This window comes from Cynocephalus volans, chromosome 3 (assembly GCF_027409185.1).
Source record: "Cynocephalus volans isolate mCynVol1 chromosome 3, mCynVol1.pri, whole genome shotgun sequence".
Lineage (NCBI taxonomy): Eukaryota > Metazoa > Chordata > Mammalia > Dermoptera > Cynocephalidae > Cynocephalus > Cynocephalus volans.
In genome coordinates this window covers 116868634-116887430 of record NC_084462.1, presented here as the reverse complement: position 1 = coordinate 116887430, position 18797 = coordinate 116868634, and the positions used below count along the sequence as shown (strand labels likewise).

The 18797-nt window shown below is 37.4% G+C and overlaps 1 protein-coding gene across 2 annotated transcripts in view; it reads right to left on the bottom strand.

The window, feature by feature from the left end:
* The window catches only part of ARHGAP5 (Rho GTPase activating protein 5), an 88409-nt gene extending 71150 nt beyond the window's left edge, over nucleotides 1-17259 (bottom strand). For both annotated transcript variants that reach the window (XM_063090913.1, XM_063090914.1), the window contains exons 1-2: nucleotides 17120-17259; nucleotides 1462-5349 (exon numbers count right to left, since the gene is read on the bottom strand). In XM_063090913.1, the coding sequence (XP_062946983.1) occupies nucleotides 1462-5181 (3720 nt within the window). In that variant the 5' untranslated portion in view covers nucleotides 5182-5349; nucleotides 17120-17259. The remainder of the gene's footprint in view (nucleotides 1-1461; nucleotides 5350-17119) is intronic.
* Between the last annotated feature and the right edge of the window lie 1538 nt (nucleotides 17260-18797).

Below are 18797 nucleotides of genomic sequence, written 5' to 3'. Positions count from 1 at the left end.
ACACACACACACACACACACACACACACACACACACACACACACACACACACACCTTGAGCAAGTGGGGCAAAATATAAACAATTGGCAAATCTGGGCAAAGAACATAAAGGAGCTCCTTTTACTATTCCTGCAACTATCATCTAAGTTGAAATTTTATCAAAATAAAAAGCTACCAAAACAATTAGACTTGGGAACAAAAATGGAAAAATAACACACACAAAAATAAAAGCAATTTAAAAATGAAAAGACATTGGATGCTTTACTTTTGTTAATACGTGTAGTTTTAAAAATATAATCAAATTGAGAAAAATATTGTAGTCTTTTGGCAGTGATAAAATGTGTAGATGGGACTAGTGATAATAGGGTGAGTGTGAAAGGACGTAAGAGATATTTACTGTAAGTAGCATATGCTGTGAGTTAATAAGAATATATGCTATAAGTCTAGACAAGTCTTATTTAAAAATCGTTTACATGCCTAGCCTAGAGAATAGTAATGATTAAATAAGGAAATACTGTAGCTTAAACTTAGAAAATAAAAGTCTATCCAACTGTAGTGGGCAGTTACTAAACACAGAAAAACTATCTAGAATAAGCTTACTCAAAATATCCCTGTCTTTAACTGGGCCTGATAACAGCAGTCAGCTACGTAAATATGTTTTGATAATTTATAAGACAATGGACATAACTGATGAAGAGACAATCAATACATTAGAAGAAAAGCCTACTGAATGCTATCTTAAGATCATAAAATCCTTGATAAAAGTTTGTGTATAATCCAGTGTCAAATAGTGTTAGAAGTGAAGTTGCTAAAAATACCACAATGAAAAAGATCTAATAAAAATAAAAAGTATTAAATACAACTTTAAAAGCATTTATATAAAAGAAAAACAAAAAAGCATATATACTTGAGTTTCTAACACTTAATACCATCAGATGAATTAATATCTATTGAAAATGTAACGATAAAAACTTGCTATTTATTCAGAATTCTAAAATTCAAATTTCAGAAACCTTTCTGTATGCCCTCAGGCAATATACCACTATCCACAAAGAAGGTGCCTGAAAAGTTAATAAATTCCCAAAACTATAAATTGTTAGTTTTATTGTATTAATATCCCTGAGACAGCTATATCAAATTAGTATAAAAAACTGGTAGGTGAGAAGTGAAAAACAAATAGGATGATTACAAACAGAAAAAAAAGAACAAAATCACTTCTAGATTTTTTATGCTGAAGAATATGAAATCAAATTTCTACCCCAATTAAAGCACAAACAAAATGCACTAAAATAACAAAAAATAACTTGCCCCCGCAAGATAGTCACAAAATTAAAAAGAGCTAATTACATTTACTGAATTAAAAAGACAATCTAAGTTTTCACTGAAGGCAAATCTATTAACTATATACATATTCTTTAAAAGGCATTTTTATAAACATCAATGACCATAAATTAAACTTACCTTTTTATCTTCTTTTACTTTGTGGGTTTTCTTCTTCATCTTCTTCTCATCTAACTCCTGGTCAGAAGTGATTGCAGGATTATCAATACCACCTTTCCAAGTTTCAACAGGAGAAAGAAGTGGATCTTCCTCACTTCCACGATGTCTTCCTTTTCTTTTTGTTTTAGAAGTGGTAAAAGCCTCATCATCACTTGCATCTGAATGTGTTCTTCTGTAGTACGACTTTGCTTTACTAAACAAGGTTTTAGATTTATATTTGTATTTTGAAGGCCTCCGTTCCCCATGACTTTTTGAAGTTCTATCAGGAAATCCATTTTCTTCATCTCCTTGGGTGTTACTTACAAATGAGTTTCGAATTTTAATAATGCGATTCTGACTATCATCTGGGACAACATAAATCTCATCAGAATAGCCCTTCTGTTTGAAAATTGTGTCAATAGGTTCCGCATAGTTATCTGAAGGATCCATATCTTCAGGATGTCCCAAAGGGACCCGGGAAGTCTGTTTTCTTGGATTTTTACCAATACCAGCTTCAATTGTTTTTAAAAGATTTGGATCCAGTTTTTTCACATTAGTCTTAGGTACAACAGGTTTAGGTTTAATAGGTGGAGGCACTTTATGGTTGCGTTCATGGTCATGACAGTTTGGGGTGCTATGAACAGGATATTCATTTCCTTCCAAATCTAACCTATATCTGGAACGGTCACTAGGTGTTGGAAGCAACTGTACATCATCCCCAATTGGACTATAAGGAGGTGGTGCTTCTGTGTCATCATCTGAATCAGGGTAGTTGCTATAGGGAAAACAGTCTCTGGGAGATGGTAGAAAAACATCTTCACTTTGATGGGTTGATTCCCTTGTATTATCAGACAAATAGGAATTTTCTATCATATTTTTTTTCTCAAGAACATCACTGAAAAACAGAGTAAAGACCTCAGTCTGCCGATGATACTGAGATAAAGAATACAATGCTGTAAACTTAGCAGTGATCTCAGTTGCAATGTGTTCCCCTTCAGTCATTAACTCCTTGATAGCCTCATTTTCAAAAAAATCTGCTTGGCTGTCAGTAACTGCCACCAGCTGTACAGGTATGGTGTCTTGAACTTCTGAAAGAAATGCTCGAAGCATTCCCATTGATGCTTTCCGCTTGGCAGAGTAAACTAATATATACCCATGAACCAGTTCATCTTTCCTTACCCCAATTGAGGAGTGGTATGATAATATTGTGATCTGTATTCGCCTCCTTTTTTCACCAATGATTTTATCAAGCATTAGGGAATTATTCTGTCCAGCTTGAGCAGCACTGCAAGAATGAGAATCAAGGAAGGGTGAAAGAATAAGATCCACACTAAATGGATCACCACACATGGCGCACATGACAATTCTTAAGTCAGCTTCTGATACATCCTTATTGGTGGGAACTGGGCTCACCACATCTAAATTGTGTTTAACTGACTCCAATACTCCTCTTAGAGCTTGTTTTATTTGGGTTTCATTAAATTTACGAGGATATGTACCAGCAGGTACATCTACAAAAGGACACTGTAACTTGTTTGCCAACTGCTGCCCTTGGTGCCTGAGAATTGGTAGATTCTTACTAATGGAATCTCTCTGATTAGCCAGAATTAATGTAAATGGAAGATTAGCCATATATTTGTCTTTTCTGATCTGAGAAGCTTCAGTTCTTATTTTTCCAATAAACTCCCCAATAAAACTCAGCGACTCAATGGAATTAAATACACAGAAGCACCCATGTGGTTTAAAGGCGGCAGTCCATAGCTGACTCAAAAAATAAGGCGATTTGGCATCAACCAGCTGAAGATCAAGTTCGTAAATTTTTCCATCTAAGGCATACTCATCATCAGTGGATTGTGTCTTTATCTCATTTGCTAGTTCTTGGGCAAGGCCATCCTTCCCTAAAATGAAAAGGTTAACTTTATCTATATTGGTACTATCATGATACAAGCGTAAGCGGCCGTGATCCAACTGTAAAAGACTACTGGCAAGTAATTGTTCTACTTTAATGTCTGTACAATTTTGGCCACTAAGACATGTTTCTTTAGTGGGATGATAAACAAACCCTATATGCTTAAGTAGAAGAGATTCCCTATCAGGTGCAAGTTTCTGCAACGCTTTATATCTAGGTTCTTCACTTAGAACTGTATGAATTTCACTCATTTTATCTGAACTAGGTGTTGCATTAAGATCTAAATCATAAAAAAGTTCAGAATGCTCAAAAAGCATTTCCTGAAACTCTTCTTTGGCTTTTTCAACTATTTCTCTCTGATGCCTACCATACACCTCTTTGCTATCAGCCTCAGTGATATATTTGAAGGCTTCATCCTCCATAACAAAGCACATAACTTCCTCCCACGGCTGCCCAGGTGAAATGAACTGAATTTTTTCCAATGTCTTTTTGAATTTTTCCTTCATTTCTACCCTCCTCTTCTCTGATATTAGATGCTGTACATGGTTCTGATAGACTTTTTCAGCTTCTAAAGTGCTCAGGAGGTCAAATGGGATCCGTCTATCATTAATTTTGTCTATATGGTCAGTTTCGTCCCAAGGTGTTTTTTCTAGCACCACAAAACATAACTGGAAATCTGCTCTCTTTTCCATTAACTTCAAAGCTTCCATCCAATTCAAATGTTCAATCTCTTCTAGATTTGGCAAAAGAGTATTGAAAGCTCTTGGTAAAGTGTGTATATATTCTTCTCTCCTTTTTCTTATATGTTCCTGTTTAAGTTGTTCTATATGTTTTGAGAAAGTATTTCTGGCCTTTCTTGTTCCCTCTAAGTTGATATATTCTTCATAATCAGGATGATTTTTTAATTTATTACTAACAGTTTTCCAAGTTGCATGATAATCTCTCACAGTCTGCACAAGTTTTTCAAACTTATCTGTTGCTGTGACAACAAGTTGTCTCTGTGTTTTATAAGCATCCAGATAGGGAATAATTTTTGGCTTGCCACGAGTTTTATCCAACATTTGTACCAGTGCAGTGAAACATGTCTCGATGTTGACATTAAATCGTGCTGATGTTTCCACTACAAGAAGGTTCTTTTTGTTTGAAGCAAATGCCTGCACTTCTCTAAGATAATGATCCACGCATTCATCACATTTAGTTGCCGCTATCATTACAGGTTTTTTTGATTTTGAAAGTTGGACAAAAAGGTTATTCACAAATTTAAGTTGATCATCAAACTTCCTATTGCATCCCTGACTTACGTCAATGCACAATAAAAATCCATCTACATTGAGCTTCCCTTCAGGCATTTGCTTCTGTTCAAAGTCTTGTTCCAAGCCTAGTTGATCAGTGCAAATGTACATTAGTTTTTCTGCTGACTGCAATTTGGAGGCAGCTGCACGTTTTATATATGGTTGCAAATTCGTACTCCGATGAGGCAAGAAAGTCTGGTCATCAATGAACTCTGTTTGTTCAATGACATGAATTTTGCATTCTACTCCATCTTCACCATTTTGTGTTATGTCACCCCAGTACAAAAAGTGATCATTGTTTACAACTCGTCCTCCAAAGTCAATGGTGCTAAGCACAGAAGTATGCTCTGGATAATATTCATCTGCTTTTGAGCGTACAAATCTATTGCACAAACAAGACTTTCCAACTCCACAGTTACCTTTGTCTTTTTCAGTCCCAGAGAGTCCAACTACACTGATAGTATAGGATGGGGGACGAGGCTCTTTGTTTTTTGCCATCATAACTCTCTTCTCGTTTCTCTACATTCATAAAGATAACCAGGCATACTTGTCATTCTGAAAATAAAATCATCTCAAAATACAGATCCCGAATTTCAGAACTATATTTGGTTCTTGGTATTTCCGTCTTTTCTGTGCAGAAAGGTCGTCAAGATCACATGGATCATCTTCCTAGAAAGAGGGGAGAAAAAGGACAAATCTTAATCATGAATTATACACACTGAATTACACATATTAAAGATGTTTATAACAAAGCACCATGCAACTTAATAATAATGTTACATGTATTTTAAGAAATCAGCACATAAACTTATGATTTACTGTTAAAAATGCAAAATGACCTCAAAATTTAAGGCTAACATAACAATTAAAATACAAAATCTAATGTAATGTCTCACAAACTTTATTAACCAAATGTGCATTTGCCTTTAATTGCTCCTTCCTATGAGATTAAGGAAACAACTAATCCTTTCCACTCCCTTAATTTTCCTGTGAGGCTATGTTGGTGATAGCTAAATGCACTAGTTACCTTAGCAACCCCCTCACAACTTTAAAAAAATATATACAACAACCTGCTTTCTATTATAGAATTCCTCAAAATTTATTCCCTAAAATTTATTTCCTCAAAATTTATTCATGAATTTAACAAGATTTTAGAATTTAAAAAATGTTTCAGTAAGTTTCAACACACTCCTGTGAAACCTATCAAATTTTATGCCCCAAAACAATGAAGAATATTCAAATATTTAAACAGGGAAAGAGAAATGAACAGTTAGTATAAATAATGGTAGCATTTAAGTATTTGGAGATTCTTTTTCCATTCTTTTGAAGCTAATTTAAAAGCAATACATCATTTATACCACCTCAAAATTTCACAAGACAGGGAAAAAAATACAGTAATGTACATCAACACATGTGAAAATGATCTTCAGACAAAAGAACATGAAGGAAAAAAAATGTAAGAAAGGTAAGAAAAGACCATTTTCATCCCTCTGCCCCCCAATACCTGGCTTCTCCACTGATCTCAACTGCAGGCAAACATCTATTTTGATTATACTGCACATTTGCTATACTAACTAATGGTAAAAATAAATTGTTCTTGTAATTTAAAATACTAATATTTCTCTAAAATTAGAATAATTTTTAAAAATAAAATTACAGATTTATTTTTATATTCTACAAGTTTATTCATCAGCCTCAACTAAACGTTAATTTTAACAATCAGCCATCTGACAGTCAAAACAAAATGCGTATTAGGTTCACTTTAGTAATAAACAAAATATTACTGTATTGAAGCAGCAACACAAGTAGAAAAGTATGAGTAAATGAAAATTTTAAAAATTCACTTCCTATCATTTACTAGTTGATGATAACATTAAGCTCTAAACCTCTTAAGACATGGTTCCTTCATCTATAAAATGGGGCTGCACATCTATACAAATTTAAGAACTAAATCATTTTTTTTAAATGTGAAGTGCCTAGCAAACAAACGGGGCTTAATAAATATTAGTTCTGTCTCTTAATTTGATTCTTGGAACCATGGAAAGCTGTTTAAGATTTATGAAAAATGATGTGATCAGACTTATGATTTACAAATATTTATCTGGCAGCACTATATAAAATAACAAGAAATAAAGGAAACTGAGGCAGTCCCATCCAATCCTATCACATTTTTAATTTTAATAAATTTAATTAATTTTAATTAAGTAAAATTCTTAAAAAATCTTAATCTGACCAAACTGAATATTTGTACCTAGCATTAAGTTTAACATTCTTTACTTAAACTGTGTGAAAGAACAGTTGGAGTACTTTATTTACAGATATTTACAGAAAAGAAAACAGAGTCTATTAACTGGATAACAAAGTTATACACAGTGATAAAAAGGGAAATTAGTTTGTGAAAACAGCACAATGATTCCATAGCTAAAAATTAAGGAAAAAAATCAAAAACACAATAGAATACAAGATCTATTCTTTTTTTACTAGCAAAGCGAAATGTACAGATGATATACTTTAAAATGTACATCAAAAGAAAACCTACCTAGTGATTTCTTTGGGGATTCATAACATCTATTCTGAAAACTAAGAGCAATTCAAAGATGTGTGACTGTTTCTTGCCTTTCAGTTTAAGAGACAGATTGGTGAACAGAAAAAAAAACAATACAATGTAGTAAGGACCTGAGTATTATAGAAAACTATCAACTACAAACCTAATCCTTACTGTAACAGTCACATCTTTGTTAGTATTTCTTATATACGCTTATTCAAACTCAATATAATTCTGAACACTATTACTCATTAAAAGTTAAGACTCACTTTTGCTCTCCTATACTATAAACCCCAAATACTGAGATACACTCTATATAACTTAAGATAGAAAATTAAAAGAAATGAAAACATCCTATCATAAAATGTATTTCTGAGTTTCAGAAAAAGGTCTTAAAATTAAACAAAAATGGGTGGAGGCATGAGGTCATCATTCTTTCACTGGTCACTGGAAACTGGAAGGGTTTTTATCTGAGAGAGAAATAAAACTCTTACTATACTGAAGTTAAATTTTAATACAAAGGCTTTAACATGTGCTAATCAGTTTGATAGTGTGCTCTCTGTATCATAAATATTAAAGTGTAAATTTTAAAAAGGTAGTTTTGTGTAACTTTTATGGTTTTCACACCAATTCATACTAAACTGCCAATTTGACACAGTGAAGAACATGCCTGACCTTCTAACAATGCTGTCAGGCCAGGCTACTTGCTGGTATTTTGAAGTCAGCTCCAGAGCTTATTCCATGAGCCACCACATACTGATTTTCAAACTGTGGTGGAGAAATTCTTTCACCTAGAGGTGGGGAAGAAGGATACTGAGCAAATAGTTGCCCCCTCTTTCCAACTCTCTCACCAGGAGCAGTGCCTTCTTTATGTGACTTACAAGTTTACTTAACTCAGAAGCCTTAGTTTGAAACAAGTGTTTCCAAATTAAAAAAAAAAAAAAAAAGTTTGAGAAACCCTAGACAAGAAAAAAATTGCCACTTTGCCCACAAAAGAATTTTGCTATTTGGGTGAGTATGGTATTACCACCCCAACAGAGAAAGATCTCATGAAGTTGGCTATAACAGGTTATAAGGAAATTTCATTTTGGACACTGGGATAGTTTATATACAAGTATGTTAACTATCCACTGGCCCCTAACATCCAGATCAAAATTGTGTTCCATTAACTAACCAATACAGTTTTTTGTTTTGTATTTGGAGCTAAGAACAAAAAAAACCCTTCTGTTTTTCATGCTACCACTAATAAACTAATGGCCTTCTTCAACTATATGTGGGCTCTTTGATTTAATTTGAAGATTCCTTTCAAATACGTTTAACAGTAATATCTGATTGTGTCAATCATGCATATCTTTTCTATTTCTGATGTAACCTTACTTTCACATAACTTGTTCATCTAGTATCACGCTTATTTTTACTGATGAAGAAATGAAGACAAAAGTAGCAATGACCTACTTGAAGTTATTAAGATCAGGATGAAAGTTTCTTCATGCACAATCTTTTACTTTCTTAAGCAAGAGTGCTGCTTTTAATAGTTTGCAACAGTCTCTCATTTTGCCTTTATCTTATAAACATATTTTATTTCAAGGAAATATTTAGATAAATATCCTTATAGAAATTAATGACAATACATATCTTTTTGTGAAACTGTCCTACAACTGTCTATCAAAATGAAGCTATCTCCACAGCTAAGTATTCTAAGACATTTTACTAGGCCACTCAACCATTACATGCCTGTTTCTGTGGTGTTTTAATAACAAAGTGACTTTCTACAAATTACAAGCTCTACAAGGAATCCAGAAAAATGAAAAAAATCAATTCTAAGTAATTCAGAATTTATTTATTTATGTATGTATGTACGTATGTATGTATGCATGCCGTTTTTGTGACCGGTAAGGGGATTGCACCGGCCATCCCTATATAGGATCCAAACCCACGGCAGGAGCCACTGCGCTCCCAGCGCCGCACTCTCCTGAGTGAGCCACAGGGGTTGGCCCAGTAATTCAGAATTTAAATTAAAACTTTTTTGTTTTGTACCTTTTCACAAAACCATTGCATTAATAAAAGGTACAATTTTAAAAAATATTTTATGCTTTTAGATTATTACACTGTATCAGGAAATTCCTATTGACCCTATTTTCAAAATACATTCATAACTTACCAGTTTATGCTACCTTTACTGCTATAACCCCGATCCCATCCACCATCATCTCTGGCCTAAGATTAATCCAAAGTCTTCCAAACTAAATTCCCTGCTTCACTCCTGCTCCCTTCCCTTTCCCCACTCTAAGAGCAGTCAGAACGTTCCTTTTCAAACATAAGTCAGTCTCGTATTCTTCTGTTCAAAACTCTCCAGTGCTCCTAAAAGTAAAAGCCAAGTCCTTTAAATGACCTACAAAATATGCATTCTCCAACACCTCTCTTACCCCTCTGGACTACACTTATACTATTTCTTCCTTTTTTCATTCTGCTCCAGTCACACTGAGGAACACAAAATGCTAAGCAAATTCTTGCCTTTGCACTTACTTTTCCCAAAATCCCCAAAGATTCCCATTCTAACTCCTTACTTCTTAATTTACTATACAACTTATTTCTTTATTATTTGTCATTAACTCTATCCTTCTCCCCATCCTACTCCAAGTTTAATAAAAGAGCCACAAAGTCACAAATATTTATTTCACCAGTATATCCCAAGAGCTTAGAAGAGTACCTCCCACATAATAGCTATTCAATAAATGCATGAATCCTAACATACGTTAAAATCAAAAATAGTCAAAAATGAAGCCAGCAGAATGAAAGCTAACTACAATCTAAAATGATGTATTCAGCCAAATAATAATCTAGTTTCTATTTATGATGTTAAAAAAACTAATTTTCTATAATGAAGGTGACTATAATCCCACATATAGTTGATTTGAAATATCTGACTGCTTAAAGACTTTTTTAAAATCACAAATATTTATTATAGGAAATTACATTTCCAACACGTAATTACACAGAAGAAAGAGCTCTGTAATTATGTGCTCCACCTTCTTTAAGTCAAATAAGTGAAATATCCCTTATGTAAACAAATATCAGCAAACACAGTTACAAGCCCAAAGATTATCTTATATTCTACAACCTTAGGAAAACTTGTCTAGAATAGCTTAAAAATCACAATGAAAAACTGCATACTAAAAAAAGAATGAAGTGTAACATTGATTTATTACTTTTATTAATGCTGCTAATTTTCAGTGACAAATTTATTGATGCTATAAAAATCAAAAGGAAATGAAAAAGCCATTTTAACATACATAAGAAAGCTAAGTAATTCAACGATGTAGGAGAGTTGATCATATTCCATAATATTCTACCTTTGAACCAAGGTTTCTACCACATAAGCATTCAATCTTTAGGTAGAAGGGAACCCTATAAAGTCATTCCTATGAATTAGTCTCAAGACTAAATCAGATGAATGAAAAGAGAACCCATCAAAAGCATGCAATCTTTAGGTAGAAGGGAACCCTATAAAGTCATTCCTATGAATTAGTCTCAAGACTAAATCAGATGAATGAAAAGAGAACCCATCAAAAGCATGCAATCTTTAGGTAGAAGGGAACCCTATAAAGTCATTCCTATGAATTAGTCTCAAGACTAAATCAGATGAATGAAAAGAGAACCCATCAAAACTTTCAACAATTTATGTAATGACTAAATAAACTGGAAGCACTGGGATTTTCTGTTTTGTTTTTAACTATATCTCCAGCACCCAGAACAGCGCCAAACCCACAATGAGGGCTTAATGAATATTTGATGAATAAATGAATCAATCTCCAGACTCAGAACACTCAGTTCCTACACCACTAGACAATCACATTTGTAGTCGCAATTAACAAAATCACATACTAAGGGCCCATAAAGTCTAGTATAGAATATCCTAATACTAAAAATCCAGGTTTTTTTTCAAGACCTACAGTCTGATCATTAACAAACATTATGGGTTTATAAACAGTAAGCCTGAAGGTTCAATGGAAGTACTTTCAGGACGGTATGAGTAAGCAGTACTCTATGAGCTCCCCAAACCCAATTCAGCAAAGGTAATTCTGCTCTTATCCACTTTTCTTTTGATATTTCAAGTTATTGTTCGGAAAAAAAGTTTGGCTGCTGAAAATAATTGAAAACTATCCCCAAACAGGTTAATTGCCTACCCTATTAGTTACTCTTCACCCTCCTCTGATAACGTGTTATATTCTTGAGGCCTTGTTATGAAAGTTATTCTAAACTCTTCATAGTCCATTTCCTTATTCTGTGGTGAGAACAGAAGAACCAAAGGTCAACTCATTTCTATTGACCCACATAAACAATCCTTAAGTATTTACTGTGCTTAGCTACTATCTGCTTAGCTTCATGTCAGAGGTTTTGAAGGTACAAAGGTGTGTATAGGTAAGTTCACTAAGCCAGTACTATAAATATGTTCACCTTCCTTCCAGAGCCTAAGTCCTTTTCTCCCCACTTTGGAGAACAGAGAAATGGGGGGAAGGGCATATATAACATGACATTCAATATTTTAATGCTATACAGGGGAAGAACCATCATTTTCATTATACAAACAACAGCAGGTAACGTTTAACAATTTTCTTAATAATGGGAACAGTAAGTAAAGAGGTTGAATAAGAATCTCAGGAAGGGGTAGAGACTTAAAAGGAAGCACAGATTAAAAAAAAAAAAAAAAAAAGGCTGAAAAGCACTTTCCTACACTATACTTCTAAGCTTTATAGTACCATAGCCAAGGAGATAAAGACAATGTCCTACACTATGGAAATGATAAATGCAATAGGAATACAAAGAAATGAAAGAAAAGTACAAATTGGAATAGATCAGGGTTCAGAAAAACTTTTTCTGTAAAGGGCCAAGTAGTAAATATTTTATTCTTTGCATGCATGCTGTACAGTGTCTGTCACACTACTCAACTCTGCCATAACAGTGCAAAAGCAGTCAGGCAATACTTAATGAAGGACCATAGTTACGTTACAATAAATCTTTACTTGGGGACAGTAACTTGAATTTCATATAGCCTTCACATATCACAAAATACTATTCTTTTAATTTTTTTTCCCCAACTATTTCAAAATGTAAAAAGCCAATATACAAAAATAGGCAGTCGGCTGGATGTGGCCCAGAGGCCACAGTTTGCAGAACTCTGAAATAGACTGATAGTTTCAGTGAAGAGAAAGGACTTGAGGGAACCTTGAAAAATAGACAGGCTTTGGATTTTAAAGAGAAATCATTCCAGGTGTGTGATTAGTGTGGCGTGACTGAGCACAGTAGCCAAGTTGGAAAGTAGAGAAATAAGGCTGAAGATAGAAGATATAACTATAGGTCTTCAAAGGCAAACAGGAGTTAGACCTTGTAATAAGCAATAGGGAGCCGTTACAGAATAGCCTAAAAGTGAAATACAAGATTGGATTTGGTGGGGCACAAAACCCAAGAGATGGACAAATACCACAGGTCTGAAGCACCTGAACTACCACAGTAGAGTTGAAAAGAGCAATCCAAGACAAAGAGAGCTTGGTAACTGGCCACTAGACAAAAAATAAAAGACAAATGAGTCAGTGTTTCTTAATGAAAAATGAATCAGTTTTAGCAATAGATGGTGGTATCACCTGAACTGCAGGTGTTACTTCCAAAGACAAATGAAATTTTGGTAATGAAATGAGGCAAGGTCAAGATTAATAACAAATTACAATATCACAAACTTTAGAAAATTACCTGAGAGACTAGTTGATTTAAAACTCTTATTTTATAAAGAATCATCTGAAGAGTTACACACTTACTTAACAGAGAAGAATAGAAATCTGGATCTTTCAGTTCCTCAGATCACAGGAATGTTAATTCTCTTCTAGTTCTCTAAACAGTCAACCAAAAAAAAATTGAGGTATTATCTTGGCTCTGAGAAGTATAGAAAGAAATGTACAATTTTGGATCAGTAACAGGACACGATCAACAGAAAGAAAGTGGACAAACTCTTTATCATACTAGAACCCAAGTTAAGAGCTTTTCCAAGGCTGCCTGACAATGCCAAATACAACAACTAGAATAGTTACGCCAATGTATGTGTTTATTTCTCCATCACCTCCCATCTTCCATTATTATCCTGTATTAATACTTTCCCCAACTCTTTCAATTTGGCTCACAGGGTACAAACTGATGGTCTTATATTTTTACCTTATATTTTCTCATCTGACAATTTTTCTTATATTTCCCTGTGCTTTTGATCCATAATGTCAACTTACCTAAATGTCTTTTCCCCCTCACTATCCCAATCCTACACTACTTCCAAGTAATATCTCCTTTATCTAAATTCTATTATATCAATTTTTAAATCAATATGTACTGCCTTGTATACAGCTCACCTATTGTGTCTTGAACTGGCATTTTTTAACTATTCCTCAGCTGTCATTCTCTCACCACCAAAGCTATAAGCTCTTTTAAAGGAGCAATATTTTATACTTCCTTGTATCACTCACAGTGCCTAGCTGCTCAATAAAATATTGGTCAGTGATAATAGGCTAAATCTAATCTGAAGCCAGAAAAATTAAAACTTTTACCATTAACTCTTCATGATGAAAAGCTTGAGAACCTAACCAAGTGACACATATTAGTCATACTTTAACTATGAAATTACAGGGTTACATATAATTATTTTTCCCAATAGTACTAAGGAGTAAAACACACAGATATGACCCAGTATTAACAATCTGCTTCATTTCACCACAAATCCGAGGCATTGTGGTCAACTTCCAAAACAGTGAAAAAAAGACCATCCTTATCTGTCTCTCATGTTCAAACTCCTACTTGCAGTTAAAACAGTCACATTAAAATGTTTAAAATGAGTAAAAGATTCCCAAAGAGGCCCTGATATAGTTGTTCTCTTTTCTGCACTTGCTAATACTTTTAACTATTTACTCCTTTATATTTACTACCTCTCCAACCAAAGTTTGAGCTACACTATCTCTAATTTATCTTGGTATTCCCAGGGCCAGGCACATAGTAAGTGCTAAATAAAAATAATATGAATTAATGAACAACAAATCAGAGGTTTTAAAAATTTTTTGAATGCAGATAAACTCTTCTTTCCCAAGGAATTCTTATATTTAAGTACAATACATTTACACATAAAAATAGAAGGTGCCCTGGTTTGGGAGGGTGAGCTGTCAGAGGAAGCCACAAGTTATCAAGGAAAAAAAACCATAGGGATCCAAAGAATAGTGTCTGAAAATCAATTAAAGTTCATACTTAAAATTCTTAGCATTGAACTATTTTCTTTAATTTCCAATATGGTTTTCCCTAGTTTGATAAAATGATCAACAGAAGTCTGCACTTAAGTAAGAGCTTGATTACTCAAATTACCAAATGACAGATCACTTTATCAAAGTTTCTTCCCAGTTCTTTTAGAAATTAAATCCCCCTGGTGTACTTTGAATGTATGATTCAAATGTCTTTTGGGAACACAGACATTATTAAAACAGAATACCATACAATGCTTCTTGAGTCAGTTATAATATCAGCATAGCTTCTTGGTGTACAAAGAAAAAACTACGGATCTTAAAGCCCAAATAAATACTTCTTATCTATAGAAACTGAAGATGTCACAAAACTTATTCTGTAGCTACTAAGAAAATCTCTATTATGCCATTTCACATTTAAAAAGTGTATACTAAAGGCAACACTTGTCTTACGTACTAATGTTGAAAAAGTTTAGTAGTCTTCATGAGACATAACTTTTTCTTTAATTAAAAAAGTGAGTCACAAAACTATTATTCTAAGCTGTACTATAACTTCAAATCCAAAAAAGATATGCAGATACAATATTTTATTCCTTAAAAATTTTTAACTTTCAAGGTCAAAATAATTAATTTTCTCCAAAAGAATAAGTGTACTATATATGCATTTCAAACAAAAAAAGGGAGGGGAGGGCAGATCATTTTCAGAACATTTAGCATAAGTACCACGTGAGAGAATTAAGGTATTAATTTCACAACACATTTTTTAAATTGCTAATGTATTTAAAAATGGGGGGGTGGCACTAAACCGAGAAACAGTAAATTCTGTGACCATTCCCCACTCCGAAATGCTCTTAATGATAAACGTACAAAGAATGGTAAAATGCTGATCTAGGTTTAAAAATGAAGCCTACACATGACAATCAAAAAGACTTATCTAACTATCTGTGCCCTATGACTGATCAACAGCGCTACTGCTTGAAAGTTAAAAGCACAGGTATACCTTGCCTTTCAATCCAGTATGTTTACTCATGAAGTGCTCCTATGCCTTTGCAAGTTTTTGGTGACCAACACTTATCACTCTCTTCCTCTGCTCTATATACTACAGACACGAGAAATGTGGGTCAATTATAAAGAACAGACGAAAGAGCAAAAAATGAGAAAGTAACTCAAAATGGTAGCAAATAAACTGGAATTGACAGTAAAACATTTCCAAACACATTTTACTGGTATATCTTTAAACCAAATATTTTTCCGAATAGTTGCATCTAGATGAAATTTTTGTTAGAACCATTTTAAACGGAAATTTAGAGAAATCTTCCACTAAGTGAATGAGATCCTCAATGCAGATATACATCCTCTAACATTCTGTTCAAACTGAATATTGGTTTTGGATTTAAGTGGAACCGGCAACTCACATCCCTCCCTCTCCCCCCCCCCCCCCCGCAACACCTGTAGAAGGTGGCATAAGCAAAGACTAGTAAATATAGCGACTCATTTCACCGTTTTACATCTGAACATTTAAGATGTTGTCAGTTTCCTGACTATCACAAAGCAAATGATAGGTGGGAATTTAAACTTAAAAACGCGCTAACAAACCTATCTGTATGCCTATTTTGGTCTAGATTTAAAACATTTAAATTCTCATTTATTAAGCATTGGCCAAAAGTGGATTTCCATCATATGGTAAAAGTACATAAGGGTCTCCTCTACAACTTTCTTGGAATTTCACTAAACGTCTTAATAGTTTGCCCTTACTTCCGAGCACGTTTCAACCTCAGCTATACCCAGTGCCTCTACCTCACTTGCATTTCTAATAACGCCGTGGAGGGAGGGTGTGAGGGAGTGTATTTTTTGTATGTGGATAAGTGCGCGCGCGCTCCCGCGCGGTTCCCCACCCCCACCCCGATACTTTTCTTTAGTGGAAACAGAATGAATCTAGAGGTTATTCTAAAGGAAAACTCAATATCAAAGCCTCAACCCATTAGCAGTCAACCCACAGCACTATATGTTTTGGTTGCGCAGTGCAACTTCTCACACCCTCCCCCACGCTTTAGCAGCAGATGGAAAATTGGTGAAAAGAACCCGGGGAGGAGTCCGGGAGATAAGGAAAAGTGAAAGGGCCGATCCCCCAGAAAGGCGTCTAAGTTTGCAACCGAGACCGTTTCCGCGAATCCGCGCCCACCCCTTCCCCCTTCCAGGTGGAACTCGTTAACAGCAGCAGCCCAGCCAACAGACACCACCACCTTCCTTCCCCGCGTACCATCCAAGACTAGGGCAAGTGAGGGCGGCAAGCGAGAGAGGACGCCCGGCGGGGCCGGTGCGATCCCGGCCACCACAGGGCCTCCGCCGACCCCGGCCGCGGGCCCGTCACCTGTGGAGAAAGCGCCCCCTCCCCCAGCCCCTGTGCCCTTCACGCCGACCGTATCCCCGCCGCCGCAACCGCTCCCCGCCCGGCCTGCGAGGACGGAGCGCGGCGCCAGGCTCCCCTCCGCGGCCGCGGGGCCCCAGCCTCTTGAACTGGTTACAATCGGCGGCGGCGGCCGAGCGGGGCAGCCAGCGGCGGGAGGGTCCCTGTTGGGGCGGGAGGGAGCGGGCAGGCCAGAAGGAGCGAGGGGTCGAAAGGTCCTACCTAACAACGTCGGTCTCCTCCGTCTCCTCCTCAACGGCAGCGGCCCCGGCGGTGGCGGCGGCAGAGACATTCCTGGGGAGCGCTCCCGCCGCCGCCGCCTCCTCCACTCTGCTCGCCTCTTTTCCCCGGCGCGCTCACCGAGCGCCGCGTCTCTTCAGCCACCTCCCCCCGCCCTCCCCAGCACACACGCCCCGAAATCCTAAGCCCTACGGCTCCCACTGCCTGGTATCCCACCCTCCCTCCCTCCCCACCAGCGGCGGCCCCGTCCCTCCCCCCTTCCCTTGCGCCCGCCGCCGCGCCGGGCTCAGTAATGGCGGCCAGTCGGGCTCCCTCGCGCTGACGGATCTCTCTCCCTCTCTCCCGAACTTTACCTCAGCATCTCTCCCGGCGCGCACCGCCGGAACGCACGAGCGCGCGCGCAGCCACACACCCGGCCGGGGGCGGAGCGGCGGCGCAGCCTGGACGGGGCGCGCGCGCACCCCACAATCCCCCGCCCCCGCCGCCCTCACCTCGCGACGCCTCCCGCGCCGCGCGCCCGGCTCGGCCCCGCCCCTGCCCTCGTCTCCCGGGAGCCTGGGAAGGCGCGAGCGATCGAGCCAGAGAGAGGGGAGCGAGCGCGCGGGGCCGCGTCCTCGCTCGCGTCCCCGCTCCCCCATTGGCTTCTGCCCCTCCCCCTTCTTCCTCCGCCTCTCCCACCCATTGGTTCCCTCTCCTACTCCATTCCTTCTCACCTTTTCCCTTTTACCCATTGGCGTGAGTATTTTCCCTCAGCTTCCCCCCTTTCTCTGTATTCTACTCCTCCTCCGTCCCATCCTCCACGCTTTAGAAACTGCATTCCGTACTGCCCAGAGCACGGCTGTCTCCGAACCTCTCCTGCTTTCTCCCTTTCCTTCTGTTCCGTTTTCTGGCGGTAACTCAGAGCAAACCACAGTACTGCAAAGGAACCTGATACTGTGCTGCTAGCCGTTGCAAAACATGGCATGGGCATTGAATGCTTCTTTATAAATCTCCCTACGGTCTCTGAGCATTTAAGAATGCAAGGGAGGAAAATATGCTCCCAAGCTTGTTCGCAGGGACGTGTATGCTCCTGTGTGTGTAGCCAGGTTTCTGCCTGGGTATCGCTAGCCAACTACAGACATCACCCTCCCAGGACCTGGTGCTACACTCATCTAGTAGGCAAAACTCCATGGGAGCAAGAAGAGGAGTCCATCTCTCCGAAGACATGGCACAGGGACGCAGGCCCTTGATTCAGTCTGTTCTTAAGGAAGTTAAGCGAGATGCCAAGATTTGGAATGGGTTTTAGGGTGGCCCCCCAAAACCCCTTCTCACACCACTGCCAGCCCCACTTTAGGAACTATTGGCCACCTGGCTTTTATAATATACTGCCTTAAACATATTCAATATTTTTTGAGACTTTTAGAAATTTCACAAGTTTGGGGGTGCAGTGGGCTTTCGGTGTATTTCTCACCTGGGTATTAACATTGGTGGAGCTTGAGAAAGGATGGTAGAAACCACTGCCTTTCCTTTTACCATTGAAGAAACTGAGGTCCTGTGACTTTCCCAAGGTCATTAGAATCTGTCTCTGCCAGCAGATGAAAGAAGGAGTAAAAACAAATCTGCCCCAAGTCGTTGTTAAGTCTAAAAGAAAGATGTAATTTGGGGAGAATTTCTCTTTGGG